Source organism: Eublepharis macularius, chromosome 2, assembly GCF_028583425.1.
Source record: "Eublepharis macularius isolate TG4126 chromosome 2, MPM_Emac_v1.0, whole genome shotgun sequence".
Lineage (NCBI taxonomy): Eukaryota > Metazoa > Chordata > Lepidosauria > Squamata > Eublepharidae > Eublepharis > Eublepharis macularius.
This window is the reverse complement of record NC_072791.1, coordinates 82206478-82224057: the sequence shown is the minus strand read 5'-3', so window position 1 is coordinate 82224057 and position 17580 is coordinate 82206478. Positions and strand designations below refer to the sequence as shown.

The 17580-nt window shown below is 45.4% G+C and overlaps 1 protein-coding gene across 3 annotated transcripts in view; it reads right to left on the bottom strand.

Moving 5' to 3' along the window:
* The window catches only part of SYT13 (synaptotagmin 13), a 48445-nt gene that overhangs the window by 858 nt on the left and 30007 nt on the right, over positions 1–17580 (bottom strand). For 2 of the 3 annotated variants that reach the window (XM_054972756.1, XM_054972757.1), the window contains exons 3-5: positions 15292–15426; positions 13040–13353; positions 3059–3188 (exon numbers count right to left, since the gene is read on the bottom strand). In XM_054972756.1, the coding sequence (XP_054828731.1) occupies positions 3059–3188; positions 13040–13353; positions 15292–15426 (579 nt within the window). The remainder of the gene's footprint in view (positions 1–3058; positions 3189–13039; positions 13354–15291; positions 15427–17580) is intronic. The other variant, XM_054972758.1, reaches the window with a different exon arrangement.

Here is a 17580-nt window from a genome sequence, read left to right as displayed (position 1 = left end):
ACGAGCAATGCTCCAAGACAACAAAGCTTATGAAATTAACTCACATGGAATGATTTTTTTCAATGTTCCAAAAATTTTTTAAAGTAAGCAAAATAAACTTACAATAGGCAACGCCTTACTTTTCAATGCTCCAAAAAATTTTAAATAAGCAAAATAAACTTACAATAGGTATTAGGAGCAGAGCAGGCAGCAATGTCCACCTCTACCTTAACGCGGCTGGTATTAGGAGTGGAGCAGGTGGCAATGCCCTCTCATTGCCTTAACCCAGCTGGTATTAGGAGCAGAGCAGGTGGCAATAACCACCGTTTGCCTTAAACCAGTTTGTATTAGGAGTGGAGCAGGTGGCAATTCCCTCTCCCCACCTTAACCCAGCTGGTAATGGAAGCAGAGCAGATGGCAATGCCTACCCCCTGTCTTAACCCAGCTGGTATTAGGAGGGGTGCAGGTCGCAATGTCCACCCCCTGCCTTAACCCAGCTGTATTAGGAGTGGAGTAGGTGGCAATGCCCACCCCTGTTCAGCCAGCTGGGATCAGAAGCGGAGAAGGTGGCAATGCCTGCCCCCCTCCTTAACCTAGCTAGTATTAGGAGCAGAGCAGGTGGAACTGCCCACCCCCTGCCTTCACCCAGCTGGCATTAGGAACAGAGCAGGTGGCAATGCCCTCACCCTGCCTTAACCCAGCTGATATTATGAGCAGAACAGATGGCAATGCCCACCCCATGTCTTAAACCAATTGGTATTAAGAGTGGAGGAGGTGGCAATGCCCACCCCCATTCAGCCAGCTGGGATCAGGAGCAGAGCAGTTGGCAATGCCCGCCCCCCACCTTAACCCAGCTGGTATTAGGAGCAGAGTAGATGGCAATGCCCTTCCTCCACCTTAAGCCAGCCAGTATTAGTGGTGGAGTAGGTGGCAATCCCCACCCCCTACCTTAACCCAACCTGGTATTAGGAGCGGAGTAGGTGACAATGCCCTCACCCTGCCTTAACCCAGCTGGTATTATGAGTGGAACAGATGGCAAAGCCCATCCCCTGTCTTAACCCAGCTGGTATTAGGAGCGGAACAGATGGCAATGCCCATCCCCTGTCTTAACCCAGCTGGTATTAGGAGCTGAGCAGGTGGAATTTCCCCTCCCACCACAACACAGCTGTTATTAGGAGCACTGGCAATGCCACCCCAACCTTAACCCAACTAGTATTAGGAGCCAAGCAGTTGGCAATGCCCACCCCTCCTTCACCCATCTGGGATCAGAAACAGAGCAGGTAGCTTTGCCCACCCACTTCCTTAAAGCAGCAGGTATTAGGAGCAGAGCAGGTGACAATGCCCACCCCCACCTTAACCCAGCTCGGATCAGGAGCAGAGCAGGTGACAATACCCACCCCCCTTCACCCAGCTGGGAACAGGAACAGATCAGATGGCAATGCCTGCCCTCCTTCACCCAACTGGGATCAGGAGTGGAGCCCATCCCCCACCTTAACCCAGCTGGTATTAGGAGTGGAGCAGTGGCAATGCCCTCCCCTGCCTTAACCCAGCTGGTATTAATGGCAGAGCAGGTAGCAATGCCCACCCCCCACCATCACCCATTTGGGATGAGGAGTGGAGCAGGTGGCAATGGCCACCTCGCGCCTTCACTTGGCTGGGATCAGTCACAGAGCAGGAGGCAATGCCTTTCCTCCCTTCACCCAGCCAGAATAAGGAGCAGAGCAGGTAGCAGTGCCAGCCCTCATCAACCTACTGGAATAAGCCACTGAGCAGGTGGCAATGCCCACCTTGTCTTCACCCTGCCAGAGTCAGGAGCCAAGCATGCAGCAATGCCTGCCCTCCCTTGAGCCTGCCAGAATCAGGAGCAGAGCAGGTGGAATGCCCATACCCCTTCACCCAGTTGGGATCAGGAGCAGAGCAGGTAGTAAAGCCTGCAACCCTCCTTCACCTGTCAGAATCAGGCACGGAGCAGGAGGCAATGCCTCTTCCCCCCTTCACCATGCAGGGAGCAGGCGGCAATGCCCACCACCTCTTCACATGGCCGAGATCAGGCAGATCAGGCATGGAGCAGATGACAATGCCCACCCCCCTCTTTCACCAGCTGGAATCAGTGACGGAGGAGAAGTGAATGCCAGCCTGCCTGCCCTTCCCTTTCTAGAGCCCGTTGTATTTTTTTCCCCACAACAGGCTTTGTTTCTGGTAGTAACATACTCGAGCACAGTAGCTCTCAACTGGTAGTATGCATACCACCACAGGTTTTTCATAACAATTACTAGGAATTCCCCATGGTCACCGGCAAAGAGGCCATGCCATCTTCTACCAACCCTACCTGTCACGGATTATCCATCTGTGACCTGATGGCATGCAAGTAGTAACCTTGGGCATTTGGTGTTTTTCCTAATCACCCATTCCCCCTGCCTACCACCACTGTCTTGGATGTGCTGCTTCCTGTAGAACCTACTTATGAGGGATTATCTATTAAAATCAGAGCAATAAAATTTACTCTTAACAATATTACTGCATGTTTATGTCCTTAAATCTTTTTATGTACTGTAAATACTAAATATTATTTATTTACTGAAGACATTTATTTACGACCTTTCCACCCAGAGGTGGCTTACAATATAGAACAAACATGAACATAATATTATATTAAAAACACAGTTAAAAACTACATACATTAAAAAGTGATTAAACAAAAGCCACGGGGAGATTGTTTGTTCTATAATTGTGGGGCTGCTACCAAAAAGGCCAGTTATATCAACATCTTCCTTTAATTTCCTTAAATCAACTCTTGGAAGCACCCTGCTGTGCTCACAGTCATAACAGGATTTTTTTTTTTCAGGAGAACTTGAAATATAAGGGTGATAATGACTGGGAGACTCTTATGTGGGTTAAATAGGTCTTTGAAATGGGGGCATCAGCTGATCAAGAAATCAGTAACAGGACGTTTTCCTATTCTAAAAAATATGTTCTAATTCTTTAATGGAAACATCATTATCTTTGAAGATGGTACAAGAAACATTTTGGCTTATACGACTCTGCATCAAACGATGCCCATGTTCTATTTTTCACTCACCCTTCCCAAGAAGCTCTTTCAGCTGTTTGGAATGAAGATTCTTAGCTTTTATGAGTACCACAAGCAGCCGGTTTGCTGCAGGCAAGTAGCTGACAGAAAGGAGAACTTCCCCGTAGCCTGTATCAGGCTCCTAAGGCAAATAAAAAAATAATTGAAGGTGTATTTTTGTAGCTTTATCTATGCAAAGGAGACAACTGAACGACTGTGGCAGTCTCGGGCAGGAGAGGGTAGATCTAGAGGAATCTGTCTATAAAGTATAACTAGTTTCTCCTGCCCTCCCCACCACTGCCCACTTTATTTCCATGCTTTCCTTTAAGCTCCTGGCAATGTCTCTGATCAATTTCTTTAACTTCTCTGAGCTGCCACTTCTTTAAGGCAGACTTTCTGAATGAACACATTTCCCCCTCATGATGCTATTGATTTTTCCAACATTCCCTATCACCTCTTAATAACTGACCTTACAAACCTGACCTCTCTAGCATGGTGCTTCTCTTATTCATTTTATCATGACCTTCTGCATGTATCCCAGAACAATCACTCTGATGAGAGACACTTCCCCCCCCCCTTTGAAAGAAATATTGTGTCCTTAGAGGAATAGGAATTAGCTGGTGGAAGGAGAGGAAGGATGGCTAGAATGGGTAAGAAAGAGTATGTATATGTTTAAAAGGAACAGAAAGGGGCAGGGAAAGAAAAGGAAACAAAAGGAAATACAATTATATGGTCAAGTAACTTAATCTTGTTGCGGAAATCCAGCTTTACTATGAACTGAACCAGAAAGGTCACTGTGAGCTGATGTTCAAGGAAGGGGCTTTTACTTGAACTGATCAGTTGACTGGGTAAGGAAATGGTACCCCCGTGTAGCTGGCTCAGGCAAGGTTACGGTGATTTAACTTCCTTAGAGCTTCACATTCTCTTAACTGCTCCTCCTGAAGTCTCAGGTAACTAGCATTGTTGAACACTTTAATAGCAATTAGTTCTCCTAGTCAGCCCATCAGCTGAAATCTGGCAGCTCTCTTGAGCATGACTTGCCTCTCTAGGTTCTAACCCCCCCCCCCCCCTGGACTGTTTATTTATTGAAACTATTTTTTTGCTGACCACCCACTCACTGGCCATGAAAACTATACTGAACCATCTCTGGGATACAGAGGATGTGCTGGGTCAAGGTGCCACTGCCAGTCTATACAAAGCCTATAACAAGAATTCAGGAGAACTAGTTGCTGTTAAAATGTTCAACAATGCTAGTTACCTGAGATCTCAGGAGGAGCAGGTAAGAGAATTTGAAGTCCTAAGGAAGTTAAATCACCATAACATTGTCAAACTTTGCTGTGGAAGAAATTGAAAGCAGCAAACAGAAAGTGCCAGTAATGGGGTATTGCTCAGGTGGGAGCCTGCTGGCCCTGCTTGAAGAACCAGAAAATGCCTTTGGTTTGTCAGAATCTGTGTCCTCATAGTGTTACGCTGTGTGGTGTCTGGCATGAATCATCTTAATGAGAATGGGATTGTCCACAGGGATATCACACCAGGAAGCATCATGCATCTCATTGGAGAAGACAGGCAGATTATTTACAAGCTGACTGATTAAGAAAGATAAATATAAATCTAATTCTGGATCTGGAACACAGAGTTAGTGACATGAACTGATTTTATTTGTTACTACAGAAAGCAAAAGACTTAAACTAGCGTTTATATATTATATAGTATGTAAAACAAGCAAACAGTCCTCTTCTCATAAGATGAATTCCAGATATTTTATCTTAAGGGTCACTCAGCAGGACTGTGCAGACAAAGTCAAGGAGGTTTTTTTCCAACTGAGGTACAGAAGTGCATTTCCTATAAATTATCAGTTGCCAGTAATAACCATATCTGCCTGGAATACCTCAAAAACCATATATTTTTAAAAAGCCTAGCTGAAGAAATATCTCTAGGGAAACTCAAAATGAACAAATCAAAGAGCAGCTAGCTAGAGATAGGCACCAACAGCAATACGAACAACAACAACAAAAAGCCACGAACAGCCTGATCAACTGTTCACGAGCAAGCTGTTCGTGAGGCCCCGTTCCAACGAACATGTGTTCATTCCAAGCCCTGTTCGTGGTGTTCATCAGCCGTTCGTCAAGCCAGACAGTCTGACACCTTTCAATCAATTCCCTTGGCAACAGTACGCATGGACTTTCTGAACTCTGTCTGAACTCCTGTTGCCCTGGAAACCCCAATCTAAGCCCAGGGGCACTTCACCTGTGACTCAGCTGCTTGTCAGGGAAAAGCCTGACAAGGGCTGATCACAGCCTGCTGGGGTTTAAATTTCCCTCTCCCTGCTGCCGCACAGCACAGAAAGAGAGACATTTAAATCCCCCACTCAGCTGCTTATCAGGGAAACTCTGACAAGTGGCTGAGTGTAGCCTGCCAGGGTGGAATGCCCTTCTCCCTGCTGCTGCATAGCAACAGGGAGAGGGGCGCTTCACCCCCAACTCAGATGCTTGTCAGGGGTTTCCCTGACAAGCAGCTGAGTGCAGCCTGCTGCGGTTTACATTTCCCTCTCTCTGCTGCTGCGCAGCGCAGGAAGAGGGACATTTAAATCCCCCACACATCTGCTTAAATCCCCCACTCAGCAGAGCAGCAGAACAGCAGGGAGAGGGGCACTTCACCCCTGACTCAGCCGCTTGTCAGGGGTTTCCTGACAAAGTCTCCCCCCCTCCCTCCAGCAGGCTGGAAGGAGGGAGACTTTGAAGGGAAGGAGGTTCCCCACAGTGTTTGCAAATGGCATGGGGAACCTTCTTCCCTTCAGTCTCCCCTCCCTCCCTCCAGCTGGCTGGAAGGAGGGGTACTTTGAAGGGAAGGAGGTTCCCCATGCCATTTGCAAATGGCGTAGGGAACTGTCTTCATTTCCAAGTCTCCCCCCTCCTTCCCACAAACAGCCAACCACGAATATGTTTTTGAACAGGGTCATGTTTGTGGTTGTTCTTGATTCTCTGTTCGTGGATGGCAACGAACAACGAACATCGTGTTTGTTTTTTCCTCTTTGTGTCTACCTCTACAGCTAGCTGGCACAAAAATCCTCCACCTCCTCCTCCTCCTCCTCCTCCTCATTATTATTTATATCCCACCCTCCCTGCAAGCGGGCTCAGGGCGGGTCACAACAGTAGCAAAATATACAGAGATAAAATCACAATCATTTCACACAGCCATCTCACCGTATAAAAAACCATATAGCATCTAATGGAGGTGGAGGTGCAGCTTAACCATGCATGGTCACTCATATATGGGGGGTAGATGGTCAATAACCCCCTACAAACATAGGGGAGACCAGGAGAGAGGCACGTTTTGATGGAATCCCTGATGGCCTGGCAGAACATCTCCGTTTTATAGGCCCGCCTGAAGGAGACAAGATCTTGGCGGGCCAAGGTGTTCTCAGACAGAGGACATATAAATAAAAATAAATAAATTCCCTAAACATCCCATCAAACAAATCACAGGATATTGGATAGGTCCAGGTCCAGAAGCTTTAGGATATGGCAAGGGTGGGACAGTGATGTGCTCATATCCCCCAGGGATAACTTGCCTAAGTCAAATGCAGAGAGATGGATTTGCCACCCAGTCTATTCTATGCTTCACCTTTCCACCAATGTTAAGGGGTCCAGTTGCATTAAACTCTGAAGAGGATATTACATATCCTAATGGCTTGATGCCAAGGCGAACCTATTTAGTACCTGATGTGGAAAGTCCAAATGGCACCTTCTCTTGGCCATCACTACTGGAGCACCAGCCACTAGAACATATTTCTGCACAAGCATCATTGAAATAATATTTCAGAAGCTCCCATTACTTCCAATGGAGCATGTGCAGGTGAACTTTACAATGGATTGTGCCATGTGGGTCAGATCATTCTTCCTCGCCCTCCCTCCCATTCTGCCCTCCCTCCCATTCTGCACCATTCCATGAACCAAAATATGCTGGCTGAGACAGCTACTTGTTGTATGGTTGAGCCATCTCTGCACAACTCCAGTTCAACTAATGAGCCTGCATCAGATCACAGAGTCAAAGGCACTTGAATATAATGGCACAGCACTACACTTCTATTATTAATCAGTCAGCAGGAATAAATGTGGGAGTACTTGTGCTCTGTGATGTTTACAGTTTAGAAGGTATGGCAACCATTGTTCTGAATCTGCACCAGAAACGAATGGCTTTCTTAAGTTAATTGGGAGCTCATCTCAAAGGACATACAGGCAAACTACAAAGACAAGACTGACCCCCCTCCCTTTACTCCACACTCTTGTAGGCAAGCTTTAAACCAGTCCAAACAACCTGATTTTTGGAAATATAATGAAAGCAACTCTCCTCTCTGATCATTGGCTCATTCTGTCCTAGTCTAGCTCTTGATGAATGATTTAGGACTTGTGTTGAAGCTCTCTGACTAATGGCTGACTCTTCCATGTCCCTGATGACGCAGACCCAGCTTTCTCTGCATATCTTCCTCAGCAAAAACTGGGGCACTACTCTGAGCCTGTTATCCTGCTCCTTTCAGAGCAGATTTTTTTTTTTTTTAGCCTTGCCACATCTATGTGGGTGGCTGTGAGGAAGGCCGAGTGTATTGCAGAACAACATTGCTGTCAGCCTCTCCATATAATTGGATATTATCTGCTGTAGTTACTATGCTCAGGCAGTTTCTTGGCATTCTTGGTATTTTATGTTCCCAAAGACCATCTGCTAAACTGACAGATGCCATCTGTTTCTAGGGGTGCAACTGGCCACCTGCTAATTCTCAGTCCTGGGATGAATAGCAATTTGCCTGGGGTGGGTGGGCAATCTTGTCCTGGCCATCACAGGCATCTCTTTCAGATTTGGACAGATCACCCTGAAAATCTTCTAACTACATTCAGCTGCTGCCACAGGCCTTTATGGCTCAGAGAGGCAGCACATGCAGCCCATGACAATGTGACGTGCTGTTCCCTAGGACTGGCCCTAGAAAAAAATGGCAACAAAGGGAGAAGCAACTTAGGCACCTTTACACCGTCCATTTGTTGAACTTATGCATGCTTGATTTTTAAATTCTATTTGTAGCCTACTTACTGACTTTGATGCACTACTTTCATATATAATTCATTATTGTCAAATAAGATAAGTTTGTGTACTGTGAATTATAAAGCTGGATTTATTCATGTCATACAAGCAAAGAAAAACAAATTTTCACTCACTAAGCTTATAGAAACTTTTGAATGTGTGTTGGGCAAAAACTTCACAAACCTAATAAGGAGGGCTTTAAACTAAATTCTGTGGGGAAGGGAACCAAAATCCCCAAAGCTGGTATAATGCAAATTACTGGAGATAAGAACACTAATGATGAGCAGGGAGGGGCACATATGCAGGGACCCATTAATTTGCAGTAAGGACAAAAATGAAACACTCAGGACACAGATCATGGATGTCTCTACACTAATGCACATAGCATGGGAGATAAACAGGAGGAACCTGAAGTTTTAATACAGGAAGGGAGCTATGACTTAATAAGCATTGCTGAAACTTGGTGGGATAACACTCAAAATAAGAATATTAGGAGCAAAGGGTGCAACTTGTTTAAAAGGAATAGACCAATAAAGAAGGGGGGAGGAGTAGCATTATATGTCAAGCATGTGAGGAAATACATGAAGTAAATACATGCTCTCTGAGCATGGAGAACCTCCTGAGTAAAAATAAAAGGAGAAAGGAATAACAGTGTCATTATGGTAGGGGTTTGCTTATAGACCAACAAGCCAGACAGAGGACTTGGATCATATACTCATAGGCCAGATTACAAAATTTTCAAATAGATAGGACATAGTGAACATGGGCGATTTGGGTTACTCTGATCAAACTCTGGAAATCAGTTGGAAATCAAACTCTTCTAAAAGTGTAAGCTCTAATAAATTCCAGGCTTGCTGACAACTTCTTCTTCCAGAAGATGGAGAAGGAAACAAGGGAGTCTGCTATCTTGGACCTAGTTCTCACCAACAGGGAAGAACTGGTTGATGAAGTGGAAGTAGTGATCATGTAATTTGGAACGTAAGATCTTTGGGAAGGGGAAAACTGAACAAAGTCAGACGTGTCGGTTGGATTTTAGAAAAGTTAATTTTAACAAGCTCAAAGTTATGCTGGGTAGAATAAATGATCATAAATACTTAAGGAGAAGGGAGTTCAAGAGGGGTGGGAGTTTCTTAAAAGTGAGATGATGAAGGCACAATTACAAATGATTCCAATGAGATGGATAAATGGGAGGAACATAAAGAAGCCAGGGTGGCTCCACGAACAGCTTTCTAAAGATCTGAAAATTAAAGAATAATAATAGTAACATTTTATTTACATACTGCCCTTCAGGACAACTTAATGCCCATTCAGAGCCGTTTACAAAGCATGTTATTATCATCCTCACAACAACAAATACCCTGGGAGGTGGGTGGGGCTGAAAGAGCTCCTAAAGCTCTGACTGACCCAAGGTCACCCAGCTGGCTTCAAGTGGAGGAGTGGGGAATCAAATCTGGTTCTCCAGATTAGAGTCCTGCCACTCTTAATCAATACACCAAACTGGCCATGTTTAGGAAACGGAAGGAGGGTCACTAGGATTGCCAGAAGGTTCTCTGCTGGGGGTGGAGGATCCGCTCCCATCCCCACTTACCTGTTTACCAGTTTGGCCTTCCTCTGGGTCATTAGGGGAATGATGGGAGGTAGCTGTGAATTTCCTGCAGGAGGTTGGACTAGATGACCCTTGGCACTCCTCCAGTTCTATTTTTTCTGTTTTCAATTTCATTATGGAATAGTGGTTCAGAGGGTGACAGGCTTATAAATACATGAACACATGAAGCTTCCTTATACTGAATCAGACCATCAGTCCATCAAGTTCAGTATTGTATACCCAGACTGGCAGCACCTCTGCAGAGTCTGCAGTGGAGGTCTTTTGTATCACCTGCCACATGATCTGTTCAGCTGGAGATGCTGGGGATTGAACCTGAGACTGTCTGCATGACAAACAGATGCTCTACCCTGGAGCCATAGCCCCCCTCCATGTGGATGAAGAAGTGAGCTCCTGACTCATGAAAGTTTATGGTGGAATGAAACTTGTTTGTCTTTAAGGTGCCACTTGCCTTCTGTTTCATGTAGCCTCGAGCTCTGGCCCTTTAGTTTGTTGTTTTTGGTTTAGGTGATGGTGGTTAAATGGATGGTTGACAACCATCCCAAGCACTGATTAAACCTGGTGCTCCAAGCTGTTGGCTGGGCTTTTGACTTTAAATCCCCCCCGCCCAAGGCTGGGAAGAAAGAACAGTGACACTATCCTGGCTGTCTGTGTAAGACTTCATTCTCTGCTGAGGAAAAGCCCCATGGCAGGAAAGGACGGAAAGAGGTCTGGGCAAGCAAACACTCTCACTGGAGCTGAAGAGCAATTTAGCATTTCAGCAAGCAAGCAGACTTAAAAGAATGGTTTGCACAACTGATCAACACATTGCAACAATAAAAGGGTGGGTTGGGAAAGAATAGATTTTCTACACTTTTAAAAAGAACTAAAAGGATGGAGGGAATGGAAATGAAATTAGTCGAAAACTTGTCATAATGAATTACTAAGAGCCAATGAATGAATAATAATTCATTATTCAAGCCTCTGATACCTGATGTATTAGAAGCGCCTGTTTGTCCATTCACTAATTATGGATTGTCTCAAATTGATCCTGCCTATGGATGCTGACAGGATCCTTGGGATTATCAGAGCCACCACTCATTCTCTGGGTGCATGTCCATCCTGACTTCTAAAATCTTGCTAGGAAAAGATATTTGGAGCCTTTGGTGAAAATTGTCAATTTCTCCCCGATTGAGGGTCCTCCCACTAAACCTTTGAAGAAGGAAGTTGAGAGACCTTTGATCAAAAAACCTTCATGGATTAGGGACGAAGTGGCCAATTATAGGCCAGTCTCCAATTCACCTTTTCTAGGAAAGGTGATAGAGTGTGTGGTGGCAGAGCAACTCCAGGGCTTCCTAGCTGACACATCTGCCATTGATCCCTTCCAATCTGGTTTCAGTCCTGGATTTGGAACAAAGGCCTTAGCTGCATGATCTTTGCCTAAAGTTGGACAGGGGACAATCTTGCCTGTTGTTACTGCTAGTTCTTTCATGAGCCTTTGACACAGTTGACCACTCAGTTCTTATCCACTGGCTTAAATATGGAGTTGATGTTAAGGGTGTATCCCTTCAGTGGATTCACTCTTTTCTGCCTGACTGGACATAAAAAGTCTCCACTGGAAGTGCAGAATTAGCTAGGTGGAGTTGCTGTAGCATAGTGGTTATGTGGTTGGGTTGCAAATCTGCACTCTGCTGGTTTGAATCCCAGTACTACCATGAGCTCAGCATGTGGCCTTGGGTAAGCCACTCCCCTCAGCCTCAGATATATATATGAGGTTGCTGAATGAAATTGTCCAGCACTTTGGGGCTGGGTGTTATCAATATGCAGATGACACACAACTCCACATTTCATTATTAAAACATCCAGATGCATCCATCTGGGTTCTGTTTTGAGGCTGTGGTCATGTGGCTAAGGCAGAACAAGCTGAAACTTAATTCAGACAAGACAGAGGTAATGCTGGTGAGGAAAGCTGATATTCTAGAGGGACTGAATCCACTTGCCCTAGAAGGAGTGCAGTTGGCTTTTTCAGAGCAGGTTAAGTGCCTGGGGTGCTCATGGACTCTGTTTTATTATTTGAAAAGCAGGTTGGCATGGTGACCAGGAGAGCCTTCTATCAGCAGCATCTGGTCTACCAACTCTCTCATTACCTAGACTCAGCTGATCTGGCCATGCTGATCTATGCTTCTGTAACCTCACAGATGGATCACTGCAATATGCTGTACTTGGGGCTGTCCTTGAAAACAACCTGGAAACTAAAACTGGTCCAGAATGCAGTAGCCTGATTATTGCCAGGGGCTAGCTGCTGGGAATGTGTGTTGAAACAACTACACTAGTTGCTAGTCTGTTTCTAAGCTCAATTTAAGGTCCTGGTTATGATCTTTGAACACCTTCATGACCTGGAACCTACATTTGTGAAGTCTCATCTTCTTCCATATGTCCTTCTGCATAAACTAGTCTCCAGACAGCCATCTGTCGGTGATCCCATCTTTTAGGGTGGCCCACTTGGCATCGACCAGACCTTGGGCTTTTTCCATTGTGGCCCCAGCTCTGTGGAATAGGCTCCCTGAAGAGGTAGGGAAGCCTACATCTTGGAGATCTTTAGGAGGCACTGCAAGGTCTGTCCATGTGCCAGGGCTTTTGAGGGGATTTGATGACAGACTTCTTTTAAGGGGAAGGAAGGAAAGGATTTTGGGGGTGCTGTTTTATTGTGGTTTTATCTCTAAAGGTTTTTAACTTGGTAAACTGCCTACAAGGAAAGGCACAGTAAAAATGCTTTAATAAAGGTAAGATAAATAAATGTGTGAGTATCCATTGAAGTCCCTTCCATCTGTTAACACTCCTTTTTCACAATAATAAGAACACTCATACTAATTATTGTGAATTTCCTGCATTGTGCAGAGGGTTGGACTAGATGACCCTGGAGATACCTTCCAACTATATGATTCTAATTATGTCCTTTCAAAGGAATGCCTAACTTAGGAATGCAAGGTTAATATTGCAGTTAGGCTAAGGACTCAAAGGTCTGGATCCAGACTATTTTTTCCATTCAACAAACACTGCCATCAGTAGGATGGACTTTTTTTCTGCCTGTCTTTTTTCACTGCAGTTTGATCTCCCCACCAATGCTGCATAAGGAACTTTGGGGGGGGGGGCAGTGGGCTGCAGAAGGATAGCAGAAGCAGGAAAAACCTGTTCCATTGAAGGAAGACCCTTCCATTAACAAAAAGCAAATAGTGTCCCACTGACCCAATCTGGTTCAGTATCTTCTATATCCAGCATATTCTCCTCTCCTATCCTAAGAATATAATTTGTGTCAATAAATTATACTGATAGAGTACCTTGTCAGGTGTTTTCAGCTTCTCCCACTGCACTGTTCCGTAGGGCTCCCCAACATTAGCCAGACTTGGTTTCATTTCCCCAATAATGCTGTGCCTGGAGAACTTGTCACAGTTTCTCAAGGTGAGTGTTAGCATGCCTTCAGATAGCTCCTCCTTCTTTAATGGAAACAGCAGAGGTTCCTCCCAGAAGATGTGGGACTGCTTCTTTTTCAGTACAGTCTGGGCCTCCCTAGTGCCAGACCCACTCACCAAAGTGCCCAAGATATAGTAGTCACAGCCATTGTTTTGGTCTCCTGCTGTGGTTTCATACATAACTATAAGATCAGGAAAAGAATGAAATGGTAAGACCGGGAAAAGATGCAATGGCAAACAAACCCAAAATGGCATTCCATTCTGAATTAAATATTCTGATTTAAATTTTAAAAGATATTACAAAAGATGTAGATGTAGACTGTATAGTGATCATTTTTGAAACTGCTCATTGCAATTGCTACAACTTGGTGGTGTTCACATTACTGGGGGTTTTCAGTATCTTAGAGACCTCACTGCCTGTAGGGAACCAATAGTACTGGGGTAAACTTGAATCTTGAAGACTTAGACTGAAATCCCAGATGACCTTCAGATTCACTGAGTATCTCACAGCACCATTCTAAGCAGACCATTGAAGTTAGTAGGGGATAATAATAACACTGATTTTGTTCACAGCTCTGAGTGGAGCACTGATCTGTCTAAAAGAGTGGTATATAAGTGTAGTTATCATCAACGGCTTTTTTTCCTGCTGGAATGTGGTGGAATGTAGTTCTGGGACCTCTCAAAAGTAATCATGTGGTGTCTGGGGAGGGGCTGCCTCTACCGCTACTTCCTCAAGCGCTCCCCCCTGCCCCCCAGCCAGAGGCAGAAGGGAACCTCCCTGCCCATGAGGGTGCACCAGGCAGTGAAGCAGCAGGCGCTTGACAGTCAGCACAGGAGATCTCCTGTCCTGGGTGCAGACACCAGAAGCAGGTGCTTCCCCTTCCCAGTGCTCCTCCACTCTAGCCCTGCACCCAGGCAACCCGAGCTCATGGGCTTGCTCAGGCCAGAATGCAATTGACATTGTGGATGCTGTCCCTGGCCAGCCAGATGGTAACTCCACTTGTCACTTCCTTGCTCCCTGTGCTCCCTGCAGGTCTCATGTGGAGGTGTCACTCTGGCCGTAGCTTGCCTTCCTTCCTTCCTGCTTGCCCGCCCTGTGCTTTGTGGTCCCTCGTGGCTGCACTGGGCTTTCCATTGTGTGTGGTCCTGCCCTGGAGTCAAACGGGGTATTTCCGTGGGGCTTTGGCTGGAATCTCCCTGCACAGCGTTGCACTTTTTGTGCTTTTGGGAACTTCCAAAGGGAAGGAAACACACACACACACACCCCGGGTAACCTAGCACGGGTGGAAATAGAACCGCTCCAAAGCAATTTTTTTTTAAAAAAGCAGACAGCTTTTTTAAAAAACTGGGGAGGTGAGGGTTTTCATCAATGTATAATGCCATAGAGTTAAGGTTGCAAGCTCCAGGTTGGGAAGTTCCTGGAGATTTGAGGGGTGGAGCATAGAAAGGACAGGGTTTGGGAAAGGGAGGGACCACAGCAGGGTATAATGCCATGGAGTCCATCCTCCAAAGTAGCCATTTTCTCCAGGGGAACTGATCTCTATGGCCTGGAGATTAGTTGTAATTCCAGGAGATCTCCAGCTGCCACCTGGAGGCTGGCAACCCTATGAGGAGAGCCTGAGGTGCATCCATTTGTGCCACTTGCCATGCCAATGGGGCAGCTAGCTCATTGGCACCAAGCTGGCCCTCCTGCAGTGGCTGCTGGCCAAGGAGTGTGCCAAGCTGGCAGCGGTGGCACTGACAGATGTGCTGGAGGGCTGCCAGGTAAGGGGTGAGGAGGCAAGTGGGCCCGAATCGCAGGAACACTGCTGGGGGCGGCCGTGCCCTGCGCGATGATATCACTTCCCAAAAGTGATGTCATTACGTGGTCCCGGGAGCGTGTGCACATGTGGTGCCAGGGGTGCCACCTCCTGCCAGGAGTTGCCCCAGGTGCTGGCAACCCCATGCTACACTCCTGAGTTCCACCACCTCTTTTCCCAGAAAAAAAGCCCTGACACCACCACCAGCACAACTCTTTCTTAGCTTCTGTCAGCCTTTTCTAATAGTGAACTTGGGTTGGTAATAGTTAGTGCCTTTCATATGAAAAGTTACCAAGACCCAAAACAGTAGGGCCTCCTTACCTTCAAGGAAAGCCACACTGAGCATATCTTTCTGTTGGTCATAGCCAAGAGAATAGCGAAGTTCTGGGACCTGGTTGCAGGCAGCAGCTGTCTCAGGACTCAGATGTTCAGTGACACATACATCCTTCATTCCGCCTACAATTCACACAATTGTGTTAATAAGAAAGTAGGTCATACTTGAGCTAAATGCATTTTTGACATTATTGTTTTATTCTCCCTCTTCACTATGATTAAATACAGTTCCATCTTCAATTTAATAGTGAAACTAGTGTCTGGAGCAACCTTGCTGCTAATGGTACTAAGATCTCTGCCTTGGCTTTGTCTAAGACATTGTGTTAAATAGAATTTCTTTTAAAAAGGAAATTTATAATACTTACAGTGCAACCCTAAGCAGAGTTACTCCAGTCTAAGACCACTGATTTAGGATTGCATTGTTAGTGTACTTACCAAAATTTGACAATCCATCAAAACTGGTTTAGCACACCATTCTTGCAACAAAACTGCAACTATCATGTTCTCAGTTCTCTCTCCACTGCTTTTACATATTTCTAAACAATTCCATGGCTGCATCCAATGCTTCTTGGGTCCTGGCTACAGAGTTTTGGGGAAAGAAAAGTAACATTGTGGATTTCCCCCTGCATTTATGTTACTTATTTATAGTCCACCTTTCTCTCTGAGACTCAAGCCAGATTACGTAGTATAAATCAATATGAACACTGGCTGGGATATTCAATACAATACGGTAAGGGTAGCAGAAATTTGAAATCAAGCAAAAATCCAGTACAGAGCTGCAGGGAAGTTGAAACAAAACTTCAGACAGCATGGAACTATCCAAAAGGAGCATACTTACAGCAACATATATTATGCAGAAGTATAGCTTACCATCACCAACGTCTCTCTCTGAATCATTTCCTTATAACAAAACCCTATTACCTGTGTAAGAAAGCCCTGCTGAATAATTCAGTTGTGCACAGTTTGCATAAAGTCAGGAGACTGGGAACTTTCCTGACTATTCCATAAAGTGGGGGCCACCACAGAGAATGTGTATATATGGGCAGCTGTTGATTTTGCCCTTTGCTTCTGATAAGCAAAGCTGCTGCGTTGGGGAATAAGGAGAGAGATGGTTCTACAGATGATGAGGGACCAGGCCATGAAGGGCTTTTTATGTGATAGCCAAACATTGAATTCAGCCTGGTAATGGATTGGTAGCTAATAGAGTGAGTGCAGAATGGCAGTAATATGCTACTATGTTCTACACCAACTGGACTCTCCTTTGAAGGGAGACTAGTGTAGAGTGCATTGCAGTAGTCAAGTCTTGACATCACCATGACATGGATCCAGGTGACCATATCAGCTTTATCTTTGAACATCTAGTTTGGCAGCTTTTATGAGCTGCTGTTTGAGAAATGCAAGTCTAAACCTTCTTATGTTCATGGAAATAAGTTTCATGACCCACATTTCATGTTCTACCGCTCTTAATGGATATGCCATCCCAAAATCATAATCACTGAGATTCCTCCATGTTATGTATTCATGCCTATGTGTATTTCATTGAAGAGCCCTGTGGCGCAGCATGGTAAGCTGCAGTACTGCAGCCCAAGCTCTGCTCATGACCTGAGTTCAATCCTGGTGGAAGCCAAGTTCAAGTAGCCAGCTCAAGGTTGACTCAGCCTTCCATCCTTCTGAAGCCAGTAAAATGAGTACCCAGTTTCCTGGGGGTAAAGTGTAGATGACTGGGGAAGGCAATGGCAAACCACCCCATAAAAAATCTGCCAAGAAAACATCGTGATGTGACGTCCCCCCATGGGTCAGTAATGACCTGGTGCTTGCACAGGGGACTACCTTTACCTTTACCTTATGTGTATTTCATCATCCACAAGCTCAGCAAACAAGGACAGAATATGACATCCAGTATACAGTTTCATATATTGCTGAAGCCTTATTTGTATAGGCAACATCTTAGAAACCTGTGGGCATTCGCTTGGATCCAAAGTACCATAAATGAAACTGTACCTGTAGAATGGAACATCCCCCACCCCTTCCTGCTGCAGCCCAAACTACTACCTGGAATAGTGTCCCTGGAAAGCGGGGGGAGAGAGGCAGAAACAGAGTGGGTTTAATGTGGAGTCCACAGTGGGTGATCAAATAAGTGAAAATCCCTTCCCACACTCTTCAGCTGGTGCAAGTGCCCTTCCTTCAGTGGAAGACAAGCTCTGGATCCAACCCATTGTACCGCAGAGGTTCAAAAACCCAGGTGGACCTATTGAAGCCCTCCAGAGATCAAGGTGT